At 41.1% G+C, this 18,406-nt stretch overlaps 2 protein-coding genes across 6 annotated transcripts in view; one reads left to right on the top strand and one right to left on the bottom strand.

Annotated features, from left to right (window-relative positions):
• LOC138844690 (uncharacterized) overlaps positions 1-5,555 on the bottom strand; it is a 34,682-nt gene extending 29,127 nt beyond the window's left edge. For both annotated transcript variants that reach the window (XM_089310399.1, XM_089310398.1), the window contains exon 1: positions 4,693-5,555. In XM_089310399.1, the coding sequence (XP_089166525.1) occupies positions 4,788-5,555 (768 nt within the window). In that variant the 3' untranslated portion in view covers positions 4,693-4,787. The remainder of the gene's footprint in view (positions 1-4,692) is intronic.
• RFX7 (regulatory factor X7) overlaps positions 4,136-18,406 on the top strand; it is a 151,778-nt gene continuing 137,507 nt past the window's right edge. Inside the window, exons 1-2 of one of the 4 annotated variants that reach the window (XM_089310396.1) lie at positions 4,136-4,306; positions 5,798-5,960. In XM_089310396.1, the coding sequence (XP_089166522.1) occupies positions 4,183-4,306; positions 5,798-5,960 (287 nt within the window). In that variant the 5' untranslated portion in view covers positions 4,136-4,182. Of the gene's footprint in view, positions 4,307-5,504; positions 5,645-5,794; positions 5,961-18,406 lie in introns of those variants that run through there. The other 3 variants (XM_070054228.2, XM_070054230.2, XM_089310397.1) reach the window with 3 other exon arrangements.

Genomic DNA, 18,406 nt, shown 5'->3' with positions numbered 1-18,406 from the left:
CCAATTCAGATCACACTGGCGCCGACTTCCTCATTGTAAGATTGGCTGTGGTGTCTTTTCATTGTCACTTATAGGGTTAGGTAAATATGCTTTTCCTTTACCTGCTTCTGTTCACAGCTCCTGCTGACCTAAATTTCTGAGATATCCAATTTCTACTTGGGATCTTTATGGCACCAAGTAAAGGCAAAAACTTCCTTTAAAATAAGACAGAATGTATTAACTTGAATGTTCTTTAATTTAAGGGAATTATAGCTCACAATATATGTAGAAAGAATGGAAGATTTTTAAGGAAATCAAAGCAGGATCTGGCATTCATTGTCATAGGTTTCACTTGAACAGCCAAGTACATTATGTGAACTTTATCCCATTAATCCCTAGAGATAAGTAAAGCGACCTGGAAGAATGGCTTGTATAGATAGGGTCACACAGCCAGGTGGTGACAGTGTTGTTAACAGCCTGTTGCCTTGCCCAATAATTGAACAGTCAGGCTATTTTGCCTTAACAGACCATTGTTTTAATGACATAATGGAATATTTGTGCTCTAACAGAACTTCTACATTTTCACATCATACTTTCATTAGTACTCCTGGTATTGAGAACATTTAGCCAAATTTGCCAATATTCCCTTAGTTTGAAACATTCCCCACCTCCAACTTCTCTCTTCTGTAATCTTGCTACTTCTTTTACTTCCCCTCTCTTCACTTCTTCCATATCCCTCTCTCTAATGCTATTAAAAGTAAGATTGGGGGCCAGTGCTGTGGTGTAGTGGGTACAGCCACCGCCTGCAGTGCCAGCATCCCATATGGGCACCAGTTTGAGTTCCGGCTGCTCCACTACCAATCCAGCTCTTTGCTATAGCCCGGGAAAGCAGTAGAGGATGGCCCAAGTGCTTGGGATCCTGCATCTGTGTGGGAGACCTGGAAAAAGCTCCAGGCTCATGGTTTTGTATCAGTGCAGTTCCATCTGTTGTGGCCATCTGAGGAGTGAACCAGAGGATGGAAACCTCTCTCTTTTTCTGCCTCTGCCCTTCTGTAACTCTGCCTTTCAAATAAATAAATCAATCTTAAAAAAGTAAGATTGAAAACTCAATCATATTACAGCATCAGTACACCTAGGATTATGTGCATTTTGAAAGACAACAGCTTAATTCAAAGAAATTAGCCATCACTTTGTGATATCAAGTAGGAGTATTTCAGGGGGAATATTAGAAAAGCCTTCTTTTTTCTTAAATAATAACATATGAGTGATTACATATTCTACTTTCATCTCCTAGACGGAACAGTTTGCCAAGGAAGAAGGCAGAGGATGAGGGGAATACTTTGCTTTTAGGGGGGGAAGGGAGGAAAAGGTAGAACTTTATCTTTTCCATCTCAACAAACCACCATAACTTGTGGTAATGAAACGTATTTGTGCACCTTCAGCACTTAACCAGCATTTACAAATGTTGAAACTTATGAGTATTCTAGGTTTCATTTTCTTTTGACAGAACAATCACAATTAAAAGCAGAGGGACATTTTGCAAATGTCTCCTATATTTCATTAAGGATCTGATCACAGAGCTAACACGTAGGGCTATGCACTCTTCTCTCATGAAACACGGCCCGTTTGTGGCTTCTCATCATACTGTTCCCTTAACCTGAAGTCATCTTCCTTCAGGGCTCTGGCTGTTGAACTCCTATTCCTTCCACAAGACTCAGTTCAAATGTTAGTCAACAGGCCCCTCTCCAAACAACTTTTTCATCCTGGGCAAATATTTCCCTCCATATGTCTCTACAGCTCCAGTGGACACACTTACATTTTAGAACTTACAATCTCACATAATTCATATAAGGCAACCAAAAAGTTCATGGAAAATGTGTATTGTGAAAAAAAAAACAATGCTTGGACTTTTAACTTCTTTTGCAGTTAAATAAACATCTTTTAATTTCATTTTTCCATTTCTATGAGCCCGTTGAAGACAGTATAACATACTGGGTTAAGAAAATTAAGGTTAGGTAACTACCGAATTCAACAAATATCTACCAACCATGGAGGAAACAGGAATTGCTTTCTGGGACTATGAGGTAAAGAGAACACAGTTCCTATTTTTCAGGTGCTCACACCCTGTCTTGGAGATTCTCTATATGTATGCAAAACTTCTTCATTTATATGCTATTTCTTACTATAACCCTCTGAGGTAGGTCATTATTTTCATTTTTATAGAGATGGAAACAGAAGATTTTAATTTCCAGGACTTCTGATTCTGAGATGAGAGTGTTTCTTTCCCAACCACACTAGTGTTCCTTAAAATTTTCCACTGGGAAAATTAACTTATACTCCCTAGGGCTGAGAAATACAAGCTCCAAATCTGGCCAGTTATCTTAAAAATACATGCTTCCTATAATGATTTACACTACCTCCCAGTGAGTCAAACTGAAGCTCTGAGAAAACAAGCCACGTTGATTCTGGGTGATTCTGGGTCCTCAGCACAGTGTTTACTGAGAGACGTTTACACACAATTTGAGGAGCACATGGCTACCCTCTTGCCCTTACAGAGGGTCTCTGGGTAAGGCCTGAGGCTCTACCCAAAATTCTGGGTAACGTCATCCATTTTTTTTTCTTCAGTTTTCTCAGTGGCATAATTTTATTCACAGCCTTCTCTGAAGACAGTAATAAAACACATTTCACAAGTGGGCAGTGGGGGCTGACCTCCCCCTACCCCCAGGACAGGCAATAAGGTCTCTTCAGCCTGATACTATCTGCTACTCTCTCATTACTGGGTGACCCAGGAATTCTCATGTCTTCTTCAGGGGCACGTTAGGTCCTAAAGGCCCAAAGGCCTCCACACACACCCCTCTCATCAGCACCGTCGGTAGAGGGCGGCTTAGGGTTGCAGTTCTGCTGAGCCCTCTAGTGGTTGCTGGGGGAAACATGGTTTTTTTATGCTAAAAACTCAAAGAGTTGCACTCAGGAAGCCAGCCCATGTAATACCAGGTAGGGGACTGTAGAGTCTTGGTTGTCAGCTGCGTTTTTCTAAGGACCTAAGCAGATCTCAGTCGGCTTCCTTCCATGAGTTTCCCACTCCCTATCGGCCCTTCCTAGGATGTGGCAACATAGGGCCACCATTCTCTCTTGGCAAGTTAAGAAAGTAGAACCTAGGAAGTTGGTAACTTTTTACTTCCTCCATCTTCCCCATGGATATAGAGCTCATAGATAAACATTCAAGGGTTTTCAATATAACCCAAGTTGTAGCATGGTTTGCAGGTTCTGAAATTAAACTTTCAGGATCAAATCCTGGCTCCTTGCACTAACTTCAGAATATTATCTAGCCTCTGATCTTGTTTTATCTGTAAGATGGGGAATAATAATCTGTACATATAATTTTGGGGAGGAATTACCATGATAATGTATGGCAAGTGCTAGGTGGACACACTGAACATGTTCAATGAATGGCAGCTACCTCTATGCTTCTTCAAAGCTTCTGTACAGTGCACACCATGTCTGTCAGTTTGGTCCAGAAAAATCCTGTCTTTACAGAGGGCACCTAAGTGAAATGAATCCCCTTAATAACCTATAGTTTACTAAAGTGGTTAAGCTAATAGTGACCTCAGGTTATGGAAAAGGGGGTTCATTTGTGTGATGCAATCAGTGCAATGGGTATTTAGAGTACAAAAGAATCCCAGAGTCCTGGATCCTCACAGAGGAGCTGTGTGTGATACACAGGTGTCCCTCTCCCACCCCATCCTCACCATGTGCAAGTATTCAGGGTAAGTCTGGGCTTGAAGTCTGTGAACCAGGCCCGAGGGCACCGTGCACAAAAGCAAGAGGGTTTCAGGCCAAGGCAGGGAACTGAGCACTCAAAGGCCAAGCCACTCATGCCAATCAGATTCACCATCCACTGGGAATCTAAAGGGTGACAGGGCCTCACAGCCCAAAGTCCATGCACAACAGGAAAGTGGCCAGGAAATCTGACAGGTAGAAACCTGATAGAAACTCTTCAAGCTGAAGGGCTCCTAACACCCACAGGCCCAGAGAAAGGTCAGCGTGAGCCGAGCAGCTGTTGCATCTGGTGCCAGGGCCTTGGCTGTTGTCTTCTACACCCAGGCGGCTTAGGCCTCCCTGACCAGCCCTACCTAGAACAGCCAATCCTTGTGCTCTTAAAGGGGACTGGCTCGTTTGTGGCAGAGGGCAAAGCTGTTCAGTATGAATGGAAAAGGGGGAGTGGTGCAGAGCCTGTGTGTGTGTGTGTGTGTCGGCGGGGAGGGAGGGGGTTTAACTGGCTCCAAAGGACGGAGCTGCTGGCTGAAGCCTAAGCCTCCATGTTGTTGTGAGTATTGCACGCGTTTCTCTCAGAGCCAGGCAGGGGCCTTGGCTGCCAGGGACCCTGACAAGCCGCGACTTGAGCCTATGCCTTGGAGCCTGGGTTGAATTGGGAGCCGTATAAAGGAGGAGGGAGGGCATTCCTGGAAAGGGGGTGGGGTGGGGAGGTGCAGGGGAACCGCATGAGCAAAGGCACGAAGGAAGAATGCATCTGCTGCGCGCTGAGGATGGCATGGAGACTGGCCTGATTGGAGCCCGGAGTTCTTGCAGGGGGATGAAGGGAGCTATGATTGGATAGCTAAAGTGGGGCCAGATTTGGAGGGCTTTGAATGCCCGACCGAGGAGCACTCAACCCAGCTCCCGTCTTGCGACTTCCGTTCAAGACCGAATTACCTCGAGGGTGGTGGATTCCAACGGGTCCTCAGCGCTGGGGGCTTCTGCAAAGTCAGCTTAGCCTCTTACCTGCCTTCATTTGCGGAGGCAGGAAGTCATCCTCCTGGTCGAGGGGAGGGGGGCTCACGTTGATGAATTTCACTTGACCCGCTTCCAAGATACGTTCTCCCCCCCACCCCACCCCCCAAAAAAAATCCCATTTCCACGCCAAATATCATTAAATGTGGTTTCTCCACCTCCTCTTCCTCCTCCTCCTCGCGCAAGTTCTCTTTCTCTCGCCGGCACCTCCCCCACGCTATCCCGGCCTCCGCCACCAGCTGGGCCGGTCCCCTCTCTGCCCCCGGCGGCGCGCGCTTCTCGGCCGCGCCGGCCCGCGCCCGCCCTCCGCACCCGTGTGCCCCCCTCCCAGCCCCCCGCGTCCGTAACCCGCACACCCTCGTCCACGCCCCCCCACCCCCCCTCCCCGGGCGGAGCGGTAGGTGTTGTGCCGTCTGCGCCGGGCCGCAGTGCGGCTGCGCGCACTGGGCTGCCTCCGGGGCTGGCAGGGCAGCAGCGGCCGCGGCGGCGGCGGCGGCGGCGGGGCCGGGAGCGAGCGGCGGCGGCGGCGGCGGCGGCGGCGGCGGCGTGGGGAGTGGCGTGGAGCAGAGCCTGGGGCTGCAGCGGCGCGGGGAACCCGGAGTAGAAAGCCCCGGGGCAAGGAAGGAAGGCTGGGCCGTGGAGTCCCTGATCAGCCGTTCTCGTTGGATTTTGGGGGCAACCTGCCCCCCGCACCTCGTCGTCAGACGCCCCCTCCTCAACCCCCCCCAGCCCCGGCCGCTGACGGGAGAAGGCGGCGGCGGCGGGGGGCTGAGGGGCGCCGCCATGCCTCTCCCGCGGTGAAGCGCCCGGCCGCTCGGTCTCCCCGGTGATGTCCCCCAGGCGGCAGGCGAAAGCGACTCACTCGAGCTCTGGGGTATAGGCCTAGCTTATCCAGCTTCCTTCCTCCTCCTCCTCCTCCTCCTCCTCCCCTCCCCCCCTCTCCCCCCTTCGTCCTCCCCTCCCCGTCTCTTCCCTCACCCTTCCCCGCGCCCCCATCTTCCCTCCCTCCCTCCCACCCCTCCAGCAGCGATGGCAGAGGAACAACAACAGCCGCCACCACAGCAGCCTGATGCCCATCAGCAGCTTCCCCCCAGCGCCCCCAACTCGGGGGTGGCTCTGCCAGCCCTTGTGCCCGGGCTGCCAGGGACAGAGGCCAGCGCGCTGCAACACAAGATCAAGAACTCCATCTGGTAAGAGGATCCTCCGTCGCCGGGGTGAAAAAGCCCAGGCACATTGCTGCTGCAAAGGGGGTGGGGGGCGGCGGGCGGGGAGCGCAGCTCGAGGCTGATGCCTTCATTCAAAGTGGGTTTCCAGAGTCGAGTGCGTATTTGCAGGACCTCGGGAGGCGTGGGGACTTTGCAGCAGCCTCTGGTCTCCGTAGCGCCAAAATGCTTTAACCCCCTCCTCAAGTGGGAGTGCAGATACCCAAGTTATTTGTGTTTTTCGCATGGTGTAACAGGAATATTAAGGCGTATGGCATGATGGCAGCATGAATTTGGACCTGGGCATGTGAAATGTGTTTCCTCCTTTTGCAGTCATAGCGGGAGGAAGAAGTGTATTGTGAATTCTCACCAAACAGACATTGTGCGTAAGAATATTAATATGCAGCACAAAACCCAATGGGTCTCTTCCTTTCAGTTGGGTCGAGGCTGTTTCTGGATGTTTTTGCCTCCTTTATTCTACTGCTTTGCATTGGTTGTGAGGAAAGTGCTTCTTTAGTACAAAATATTTGAAGGTGGTGCTTTACACCATAGAGTGATTTTTTTTTTTAATTTAAATGGGACGTGGGGGTCATAAATGTTTTGTCATTTCCTGTATTTTAAAAGAAGCAATATGTGAAATATTCTGTACTATTCTTGTACTTTCTTGTATGAGAATTTCCAGTATTTCAGCGTCAGATTTGAACTCTTCAAGACTGGTGGCAATCCTTTAATAATTAAATACAGCGAGTTAAGTCATCTTCTGTTAGAGCTGTGGCAAATATGCTTTGAACATGAACTTGCATTGTTTTGTAGGATTCTCCATTAGCTGATATTTTTAATAAGTGTAGCACTATTTTTAAAATGGAAAGCAGTATCTGGGATTTGGTCTAAGAGCATGCTTTTAATAGAAGCTTAAAAATAGAATTAAATGTGAGTAAGAAAAAAAAGCCTTGATTTTAAAAATGCAATCTTGCAGGTCCATCAAATATGACTATCAGAATATCAAAATGCCTTACATTTATATTGAAATATAACAGAATGTATCATAAAGCAACTGACTTGGCATGTATAGTATTTACACATTTAAAAACGGTGACAGTTTTTAAATACAAAATTAAGATTTGTTAGACAGTAATTTTCATTATTTTCCTGGCATGCATCCATGTTGTCATGATGCTAATATGAAGTAGGTCAGTGCAGGCTTTAATAATTTCATTCCACATAGTAGTTGGTAGTTGGATATCTTGCTTTCAATTTTAATTTTAAAATGATGTTTAAATATTTTAAAGGAGAATTTTTTTTTTTGACATTGACAATAGTCATGTGGCAGTTTGAATAGATCAGATGTATGTGTGTGTGTATGTGTGTGTGTGTAAGAGAGATAGCAGTCTTTATTCTTGAATGGATACCCTTACCCCCTTTTACAGCTATAATTTAAAAAAAGAAACGATGCGTTTCCTGCTCACCATCTAGGTTCCCACACATCTAGAGTGTTTTTCCCTCTGTTAACCTGATGTAAGTTAGTGTCTCTGAAATAATCATTAAATTGAACTGAGCACCTTGGTTTTTACATTTATATGAGAGACATTCAAGTTAAAGGACTGAAATCTTTTCAGAAAGGCAAATTTTAAAAGTTGAATTAGTATGATAAGTTATATTTTAATATATTAAAGGTAAAAGAGTGAGTGGGACAGGCGCTTGAGAGAAGGGTTTGAATAATGATGATGTGGAGTGCTTTCTTTAGTAAATCATATGATTTAATTATTCTTTCATTAATAATTGACATTTACACATCCATTACAACTTAACTGCGCTAATATTTGACTTGAGGAAAAACTTCTGATGAGAGTACACTTAAGTTTTTTATACTTGTTCTGAAAAGCTAATGGGCAACAAGCAATCCCAAAATGTGCAATTTTATGTCTTTGTTTTAAAATTGTGGTAGCCTACTTCCTAAGATTTTATTTTCAACTCTGGAAAATCTGTTTGCAAAAATGCTTTCTTTATATTATGTTCGAAACTTCAGAATAAATATAAGTAAATCATATACATTAGTGGTTGTATTTATTATAGTCTCATACTCCTCCACAATACTGGCTTTACATTATACATCGTGACTATAAAAAGATATTTAAAAATGGAAACTACTTAACTACCATTTTCTCATAAGTAGTATGCATGCATTAAATTTAAAACACTTTTAAGAGGTAAGATTGCAATTCCTTAGGTATGTCACCTCGCATTTTTTAGGCAGTGATATCTTCTGGCCATTATTTTATCACCTGTTAATGTTCTGAGAGTACAGTTTTTGTACTACTTGCTGTATCATCTTTTGGTACTATTGTTAATAAAAATTTTAAAATTAATTCAAAATAAATATGGCAATTAAAATTTTATCAAATGGATTTTACATTTAGGTTAATCATAGTTTCTAAATTACTGGGCTTGTAGATCACAAACAAGTCTGTACTTGTCCTCCCACTCTACAGATATAAATATAGTATGTGATGTAGGCCTTTAGCTGGACAATGAGTTATTTATTATTGCAGTTCATAATTAATTTATTCTGTTTATTAAATGAAAATGCTGTTTGATAAAAGTATTCCATTGTAATTTCAAGTATTAAATGAGTCTTTGAAAAAAAGATTAACTATTCAAAGTTGAAACCATAGGCCTTAATGAGATTAGAAACTTTTTTTTTTAAGATTTATTTATTTACTTGAAAGGCAGAGTATCAGAGAGGCAGAGGGAGAGAGAAAGAGAGAGAGAGAAAGAGAGAGAGGTCTTCCATCTACTGGTTCACTACCCGGGTGGCCACAATGGCCAGAGCTGTGCCAATCTGAATCCAGGAGCTAGGAGCTTCTTCCAGGTCTCCCACGTGTGTGCAGGAGTCCAAGGACTTGGGCCATTTTGTATTGCTTTCCCAGGCCATAGCAGAGAGCTTGATTGGAAGTGGAGTAGCCGGGGCCGAGCTGGCGCCCATATGGGATGCCGACACTGCAAGCGGCTGCTTTACCCGCCATGCCACAGCACCAGCCCCAAAACTACTAACTAAGAGTTAGAAATGTAATGTATGTAAAAGGCAATTCTAGAAAATAAAGATACTGCTAATTGGATAGTGTTTTTGTAATGTTTGTATAATATGTGTATGAATGCCTTCAAGTGAAGTTCAGGTCAACAGACCTGTACATTTCTTGACCTTCCTCATCCTACTCCATAAACAAAAGGTCCATGTCACTGAAACTTGAAAAGAGATTTATTTGTAGAGGTCTTTTTTATATTATTTTTATTTATTTAATATACTTATATGAGAGAGTGCGCTCTCATCCGCTGGTTCATTGCCCAAATGCTGACAATAGTTGAGATTGGTGTGAGCTGAAGAGACTAGCTGGGCATTCAGTCCAGTTCTCCAATGTGGGAGGCAGAAATCCATTTACTTGGGCCGTCTTCACTGCCTTCATGATCTGCATCAGTGGGAGTCATCCGCCAGAGTCAGGTGTCTCACCCAGGTACTGTGATAGAGGAGGTAGGCATCTTAGCTGCTAGCCTGAACATCTGCCTCTAGAGGTGTGTTTTATTACTAAACATGCTGTCAGAATGTTATTTGTGTCTTCTAAACAATAGAGTTCTAAGACTTTTTTTTTTTTCATTTTAAAAAAAGGAAAACTAGTAACCCGTGTCTTTTTCTAAACAAAGTCTTGTACTGGTGACCTAAAACAAGGCTATGACCCAACCTAACTGTATACTTCTTCAACTTACGTTGTACCCCTTTTTGATTACTTAAAAAAGAATGCCAAAGCAAATTTTTCTGTTTCTCTTGTCTCCCAGTGTCTTCATAATTGAAAAAAAGAAAATTTATATTTAAACAAAAAAATTTGCCAAATGCTTTGCTTTTTCTATTTAAAGAAACTCTGATAGAATAAAATTGCTTTGGAAAAAATAGAATGGAAAAAAATTACATTTGGGATCTTTTCTACCTCTTTGTGATTGTTTTAAGAATAGATCATACTTACATGGATGGGAATGATTACTGTATTTTCAGTTAGGTTATAACATCGATAATAACTCTTCTTAAAAATTTAAAAGAAGCCCTGATGTTTTATTGAAGAAAATATTCTCATACTGTATTTACTTGAAAAGTTTAGGGATTCTTAGGTTTTTGAAATGTAACTCATATAAATCTTACAAAAACCAGTCCTTATGAGAAGCATCACTGTTGCACCCATTTTATGGAAAAAATAAACTGAATGACAGGGAAGCTATAGAATTCCTCTGATTCCAGACCCTGGAAGGCAGTGTTTGGGTCAGATTTCCTTATCTTTATTCGGTCTTGCAGGGTATACAAAATTCTGAATCTGGTACATTTGAGAGAATTATAATCGAAGCAGAATTTATATGGTCCATTTTGGTATTTTCTAAATTCAAATGTAAATCCAAGTTGAGTGGTGGTGTTTTACTTTCTAATTAAGATGACAGTAAACAGCTACATATTAAGTGATCAGTCTATTGTTTCCAGTGGTGTTACTGTGAGCAAAATATGTTGAGCTATAAGGTTTACATAGTAATGCCATATTAGTCCCGATTTCTTTCTCCTGTCCTGTAACTCAGTAGTCTAGTTTTGTTCTTGGTTCTGGGTCAGGCATTTTATTAGCACTGTTTGAGGAATAGTTATTGTTCCTTCAACTGCAATGAAACACATTTACTATAAAGCTTATAACTTTAGAATTTACTTTAGCCATAATTCCATTATCTTCCTTTTGGCTTTCAAAATAAAGACTGACCAGTACATCAGCTGACCTTCATATGTGTTTGACTAGTTGGTTGACATGCCACCAAACCAGCATTCTGCCTGTCTTTTATACTAAGTAAGCAAAAGACTGCTATGTAACAAGGCCAGCTGTGATGGTTGTGTCTCAGCCCTAAGTGGTTCTGGTTCTATAAAGAAGGCACCTCTTTGCTCTCCCATGATTTGAAAATGCTGAAATATCCTTCCATATTGTCCAGAAAGGCAAGTTAAGCAGTTCCAAGCCTGTTGATTTTCTGGTCTCATTTGGTTTAGGTAATGGATATGTATGCACATAAATAATAGATCAATTTGCTCCCTCTCTTGGATAGTGTCTTGAATGTTGGGTATGTACAGAACTGATTTGGTTTTCATCTCACTATTAGTTTTTGTGTTATTGAGGAAAATGAGCTTCCCAGTGGTAGAAAATTCAGAAGTATTTTACTTCTTATGAGAGCTCTTGAAAAAAATATGCTTTGATTAAAAACTCACATGAATTTACTTTGTTTATATTACAAAAGTAATGTTGCACACTAATATTGTACAAGTGAATATTAAAATAAGCACTGTCATTTATTGAAATTTGAACATGTTAAGTAAGAGCAGTTTGTAAGCACTCATCTGAATATCTGCTGTATACTTGTACAAAGTACTGTGCTAGAGACTGGCATTTAAGGAATGCTCATTCACTTGTTAATAATATTAACCTAAGCAAAAATGTGCAATAAAAGTTCTCTCTTATTCAGTTAGGGCACCAGAGAAAGAAATGACACATATGAATGTCAAAGTATGAATTCTGGGAAAAGTAGGCCTTAATTTTCTCATGTACAAAATGAGAGGTTTATACTATTTGACCTTGCAGATTTCTTTAGCTTAAATTTATGTGGTCCTATTACTGAATATTAAGAACAATAATAAAATATATTATAAGCACAGTGAAATACTAACATAATTAACTTATCACAAGCATTTGGAGCATTTTCACTTGTCAGCTTATTGGGATTTATCAGTGTTTCCTTGGGTGTTAGCCCAGGAGGACTGTCTGAAGGTGTTACTTATTGTTTCCTTGTGCAAGGGTTCTTTTATGTGAGAGTAAGCCTACAAATATTTATTGACCTTGTATTACATTTAAAGTGTTCTGGGAGCTGATGTTTATTATGCAAAAATATGCAAGATTGCAGTAATCCAGGCTTTTGGGGCGTTTACTGGCTGCTAGTTGAGAGAGTGCAGCAAGGGGGTTATCTCTGTGATGCTTGTGTTCTGTTTTCCTTATAAAGAGATGGTAATACTTTTTAAAAATTATTTATATACTTGAGACAGAGGATATGAATGAGACAGGTAGATGGAGAGAGCTCCTGTCCTTTTTCCAAATACCTGCAGTGGCAGGGGCTGGGCCGGATTGAAGCCAGGAACTGGAAGCACGCTCCAGGTTTCCCATAGGTGTCAAGAACCCAGTTACTTGAGCCCTCACCTCTGCCTCCCAAGGTCTGCTTTAGCAGGAAATGAGTCAGGAGCTGGAGCTGGATTTTGGTTACAAGCACTGCTAAATGGAATATGAGCATCTTAACTGTTAGGCTCAGTGCCCTCCCTGAGGTGGTAATATTTATACCCACATCACATAGGGACTTTTTCCTATAGTAATAATGTAATATTTTAAGGCAGTAGTGAATGTCCTAACATAAATGTGATTATGTAAATAAGAGGTTTATTCCTTTCAGAATAATGTTTAGTTTAGGGTTGAGTTTCAGGACTATTTCTCTTTTTCTAGGGTAGACATTTTAATAAATAATTGTGACAGAATGTCTTTTTTAGTTACAAAGAACCAAGACAGAAAGATGGCTACCCCACAGCTCTGACCAAAGTAGACCATTCTTGTCCTCTGTGTCCATTTCCACCACTCTGTATGTTAGTCTTTTAGTTGTTTTTCTTCTGCTTTCTGGAGGATTCTAACAGTTGAGGTTAAAGGTGAACAGCATGGGCCAGTAGGAACAAGATTTCTACTGTTGTTGGCTGGATATTAAAATAAGGCCTTAATGCACTTGGTTGCTGAATGTGAGATTAAGATAGCCCTCAACCTTAATCCACATGAATTAAAACTTTAAAACACAATTTAATTTTCCTTTTTTTGAGACCATAAATGGGCATTTTCTATCTCTTATTTATAAAAATAAATAGAAACATAATGAGGTTCAGTTAATTATGTATAATACCTCTATCAGGCTTCTATTATAGTAGCTCCTATCTTCATTACAGAGAGTTGTGTGGGAGGCAAGGTTTTTTATTTCCTCATATCTGAGAACAAACTGAAAACATGCAGATATTCCTTGCTATTGAAATCTATTTTGGTTCTTAAGTTCAGAAAGTGAGAGGTCAGAGAATGACAGATTCCAATCTGTTGTATCTTGGGGTTTTGGAAGAAGAGTCCATATGGTGTAAAATATCATCTCCAAATAGCCCTACCATGAAGAAAAATTATTTCAATCTATTTGTTGTCTGTATTTGTATAGCAAGAGTTCAGAAAGCAAAGGATAGTAAGCTCATTCCAATACAAGATCAGCAAATTTATTTGAACTTGCATGCTAAGTCTCATTGATTAGTTGTGGCTGCCAAAGACATGGGAATAGGAAGTGGCAATGTGCACGCCCTGTGATTGCCTCCCTTTTCCTTTCTGAAAAGTGATTTTTAGAATTTGATCTCTGTTATTCACAAAGTAGTAGAACAGTTGGTGCTCTTGGAAGGTAAGAGTTACTAGGGCTGTTGTGTTGCCATTGTTATAATGCCCAGTTTTAAGATACAAGTTAAGCATGGAGATCACTTGGGCTTGGGCTTGCCTTTCTGTTTTTCTGTGGCTTTCCAATTTTGAGCATTAGTACTGTCAGGTAGCTACAAGATGAGAATAGGGGTTACTGCATGACATTGGTTTGCAGCTTCCATTATCCCTTTTTTCTCCTTCCACATCTTATTTCTCTGCCTATGTCTTTGCTACTACCTTAACAATCTTTCTTATTTTTCTGCTGATAAGGTATTCGATTTTAATATCACTAAATATTATCTAGTGGACCTTTCTTCAACTTCCTGGGAACAATGATCTGAGTGGTGTAATTTAATTTTTATATTAATTTAGATTGGCCTTATCTGAGATTAGTCCATATTAGTTTTTATTGGATTTAAGTGAACATATTCTCATTTTCTAGTTTGTAAATTTCATAGGATTTCAGAAACAGAATATCCCTGAACAAATTGCTGCTTAATCAATAATTTATAGTGTGATAGTAAAATATGTTATTTGCACATTGGGAAACTAAAAAGTGGCCATTAGTTTTTGAGATCTATATGAAATTTTAAAATTTAATTGGTGGGGGCCAGCACTGTGTCACAGTAGGTTACTCCTCCACCTGCAGTGCTGACATTCCATATGGATGCTGGTTCTAGTCCTGGCTGCTCCTCTTCCAATCCAGCTCTCTGCTATGGCCTGGGAAAGCAGTAGAAGATGGCCCAAGTCCTTGGGCCCCTACAGTTGTGTGCGAGACCTGGAAGAAGCTCCTGGCTCCTGGCTCCTGACTCTGGATCAGCTCAGCTCTGGCCATTACAGCCATCTGGAGAGTGAACCAGTGGATGGAAGACCTTTCTCTCTGGCTCTCCTTCTCACTGTCTGTAACTCTACCTCTCAAATAAATAAATAAATAAATAAAATCTTTTTAAAAATTTAATTGGTGATGGAGTGGGGTTAAGCCTGTTGGTGAAGATGCTATTTAGGATGCCCACATCCCACATCAGCGCCTGGGTTTGACTCTTGACTCTTGCTCCAAATTCTAACTTCCTATTAATGCAGACCCTTGGAGGCAGCGTGATGGCATAAGTAGTTGGATCTCTGCCAGTCCTGTGGGAGACCTAGATTGGCCTCCAGGATGCTGGCTTTAGCCACCCATTCTGACTGCTGTGGGCATCTCAGAAATGAAACAGTGGATGGGATATGTTTCTTGCCCTTTCCCTCTCTCATATGAACAAGTACAAATTTTAAATAAATTTAATCGGATAGGACTTGGAGTAAAGTTGGTGCTTCTGGGAACCTGGGAAAGGTATTCCAACAAGTTGCTTCAATTAATGAAAATGAATCACTTTCCAATTTGACTTCAGTCATTAGATCTATTAATAGCAATTTTGTATAAATAATCTAACCTAAAATTTAACAGTTTATTTAATGCATGATCCTTTTTCTGAAGCAGGAGCTTTTGTTAAGTAGCATGTAGGCAGATTCAACACACATAAATTTCCAAAAAGTAAGAAGGTCAAAGATAAATCCTGAATTTCTAGAATCAAATGGTCAGGGGAAACTGAATTCAATACACATTTATTTTAATATCTATTCCATGAAAGATAGTTAGCCAGACACTATCCCAACCTTTAAAACATTAACTTTTCTGTGGTAGATATAAGCATCATCAGTTGAATTTTGGCAAAAGAAAGGTTTTGTTAAACACAATAGGAGTGTAATTAATTATTAGTATAAACAAATACTGAGTTAGATGAGGGAGGGAGTCAGTGTGGAGAGCATAGTATTTTTATTAGCAAAATTCAGGATAGTCATCTTAAGGAAAAATCAAAGGATAGGCTATGAATCCAAACAAACCTAACAGTACGCTTACCTGGGACATCTTCAGAGTTTTTGTAGGAAATATGTTCAGAGTTCTTGATGACAATGAGACTAGCCAATAATGTTGATAATTAGAGGAAAATAATTTGGGAAAAAAATTTGTTTGACCAAAGTGTGATATTTCCACAAGCCAGTCACAGTCCTCTCTAAATTTTTATTTATAAATATAGAAGAAAGAATATGAAATACCATGGAGAAGAAAAAAGATAGGAGGGGATGGAAACTTCATAGAGGACTAGAATACAGGTATCCCATATTATAACCTTTAACAGAATTTTTACAATAACTTCTCCTATGTATGGATACCTCATCTATCTCAATTTGCTTCCAAATTTCTAGTTATTATATTTATTTTGCTAGTAGATATCACTGTTCTATCAGTCTGGTGATATTGGTTTCAACTTTGATTTTTCTCTCTTGTGTCCCTGCCCATTGTTTTAACGAGTTGCTTAGTTTGCAGTGTATCTTAAATTTCTTCCTGTTCCCTTGCCAGAATCCTAGTTAAGTGCTTCACCATTTTATTCCTGTTACAGCAGGAATGTAACTGCTCTTTGCCATTGACCTTTCCCCAAAACTGTGCTATGTATTGCTGTCCAAATAAGTCTTCCAAATCATCCTTTTCTTTTTTAATGTAGTTCCCTTCTAAAAACCTACAATAGTTTCTTCCTGCACACTATGTTGTTTCTAAAGTTTTCTTTTAGGTTTCAAAGGCCTTTATAATCTAGCCTCATACAGTCAATCCTGGTCTGTTTCTTGCTGTTTATCAGCATTCAACATCTCCCGCAGTCTAGCAGCTGCCTCTCCGTTTGCCTTATCCAAGTGTTGTGTGGTCCTACTTATGTTCATGTTTTGTTCTGCTTTGTATCTTTCTGAAATCTCCACTTCCCTGTCTCCAAATCCCATGTAATTATGTCCTAAACATTTCTGAAGTCATAGCTCAAGTCGTTGTACTCTGAAATAGTCTTTATTTACTCTAGTTCTTATTGGCCGTTTCTTAACCCACTGTTATTTAGGGAATCGTGTACTGTTAAGCACTTAATCATTCTAAATTTTTTTCCTGTGCTGTTCTAATCAATTCTTTGAAGTTAGGTACACCTTTTGTATCTTTTTTACTTCTTTTAGTAGTAAGTACTAGTGCATATCTTCTTTTGCTTTATTTCAAAACCTTCACAGAAACTAAATTTATTCTGGTGCAAAAATTTTTCAAAACTCATACATAGGGTAGTAGGTAAAGTCGCCGTCTGTGATGTTGTAGTGTAGCAGGTAAAGCTGCCGTATGCAGCACCTGCATCCCACAAGGGCACCAAGGAGTTTGAGTCCCAGCTGTTCTACTTCGGATTCGTCTTCCTGCTACTGTGCCTGGGAAAGCAGTGGAAGATGGCTGAGTGCTTGGGCCCCTGTACCCACATGGGACACTTGGATGAAGTTCCTGACTTCTGGCTTCAGCCTGACCCAGCCCCGGCCTTGCAACCATTTTGGGAGTGAACCAGTGGATAGAAGAGATCTCTGTCTCCCTGCCTCGCCCTCACTCTCTCTCTGCCTCGCCCTCACCCTCTGTCTCGCCCTCACCCTCTGCCCCCGTAACTCTGCCTTTCAAATAAATAAATCTTAAAAAAAAAAAACTCACAGTTTTTTTGTAACATGTTTTCCATGAATGTTTTCGAAATACCTTTGTATTAATATTTCTGTATTTGATTTATTTAATGTGGTAATTTTCTCCACAAGCAAGCTTTTAACTTATGGTACACTTTACAGAATAGAGGACTAAACTGATTTTATAATGGAAACTGGGCAACTTGTTAAACATGAGCATGGACACAAGAGAGAAAAATCAAAGATGAAACTAATATTACTAGACTGATGGAAAGAAGGAATAGTGGTATCTACTATCGAAATAAGTAGTATAATTGGAAATAGAATCATATCAATGATTTTTAAAATTACATTGATAAAGCCAAAGTAATCATTTAGTAAGAGTTTCAATTCAACTAATCTTGTATCTTTCACACACTCTCTCTCTCTACATATATATATATATATATATATATATATATATATATATATAAAATAATATGTGGCCGACGATGCGGCTCACTTGGCTAATCCTCCGCCTGCAACACCAGCACCCCGGGTTCTAGTCCCGGCTGGGGCGCCGGATTCTGTCCCGGTTGCTCCTCTTCCAGTCCAGCTCTCTGCTGTGTCCCGGGAAGGCAGTGGAGGATGGCCTAAGTGCTTGGGCTCTGCACCCGCGTGGGAGACCAGGAGGAAGCACCTGGCTCCTGGCTTCAGATAGGCGCATCGCACCAGCTGTGGCAGCCATTTTGGGGATGAACCAACGGAAGGAAGACCTTTCTCTCTGTCTCTCTCTCTCTCTCACTGTCTAACTCTGCCTGTCAAAAAAATATTAATAATAATATGTGCCCTAGTGAGAGGCTTTGTGTCCCTCATTTGAAAAATGATGAAGCAGACAACTCTTACAGAGTTCAGCTACTTCACTCATTATACAACAATATTTTGTTAGTTTTGTTGGCTGAATAATTATTCTGTGGAATTTTAAAGATCCATTAACATTGAATTGGAGATAATTTTCTTACAGTTTGGTCCTGGTGAGAGGTGTGAGCTAATTTTTTTGGAAGACAAGATCCAAAACTAAGGTAATTTGTTGAGCTATGACCAAAGCCTGAAGATAGCAGAGAAAAATCTATGAGGGTAGTTGATGAAAGAGGGAGATTTACTGGGGAGGCTAGGAGGGAATGACTAAAATAAGAAAACAGTTCTGTGGGCCTGACCTGTTTCGATTTCAAAAAACTTACTACCTAGTCTGCTAAACCTTCTATTTGTCTGAAGGAATACTTTTTTTCTATAGGGGAAGGTGAATGTTTAATACTGTTTATGTTAAAAGATGCTTTCCAAGGCCGGCGCCGCGGCTCACTAGGCTAATCCTCCGCCTAGCGGCGCCGGCACACCGGGTTCTAGTCCCATTCGGGGCGCCGGATT

The sequence above is a fragment of the Oryctolagus cuniculus genome, chromosome 12 (genome assembly GCF_051225735.1).
Source record: "Oryctolagus cuniculus isolate XC-2025 breed Fujian yellow rabbit chromosome 12, ASM5122573v1, whole genome shotgun sequence".
Lineage (NCBI taxonomy): Eukaryota > Metazoa > Chordata > Mammalia > Lagomorpha > Leporidae > Oryctolagus > Oryctolagus cuniculus.
This window is presented reverse-complemented; position numbering and strand designations above follow the sequence as displayed.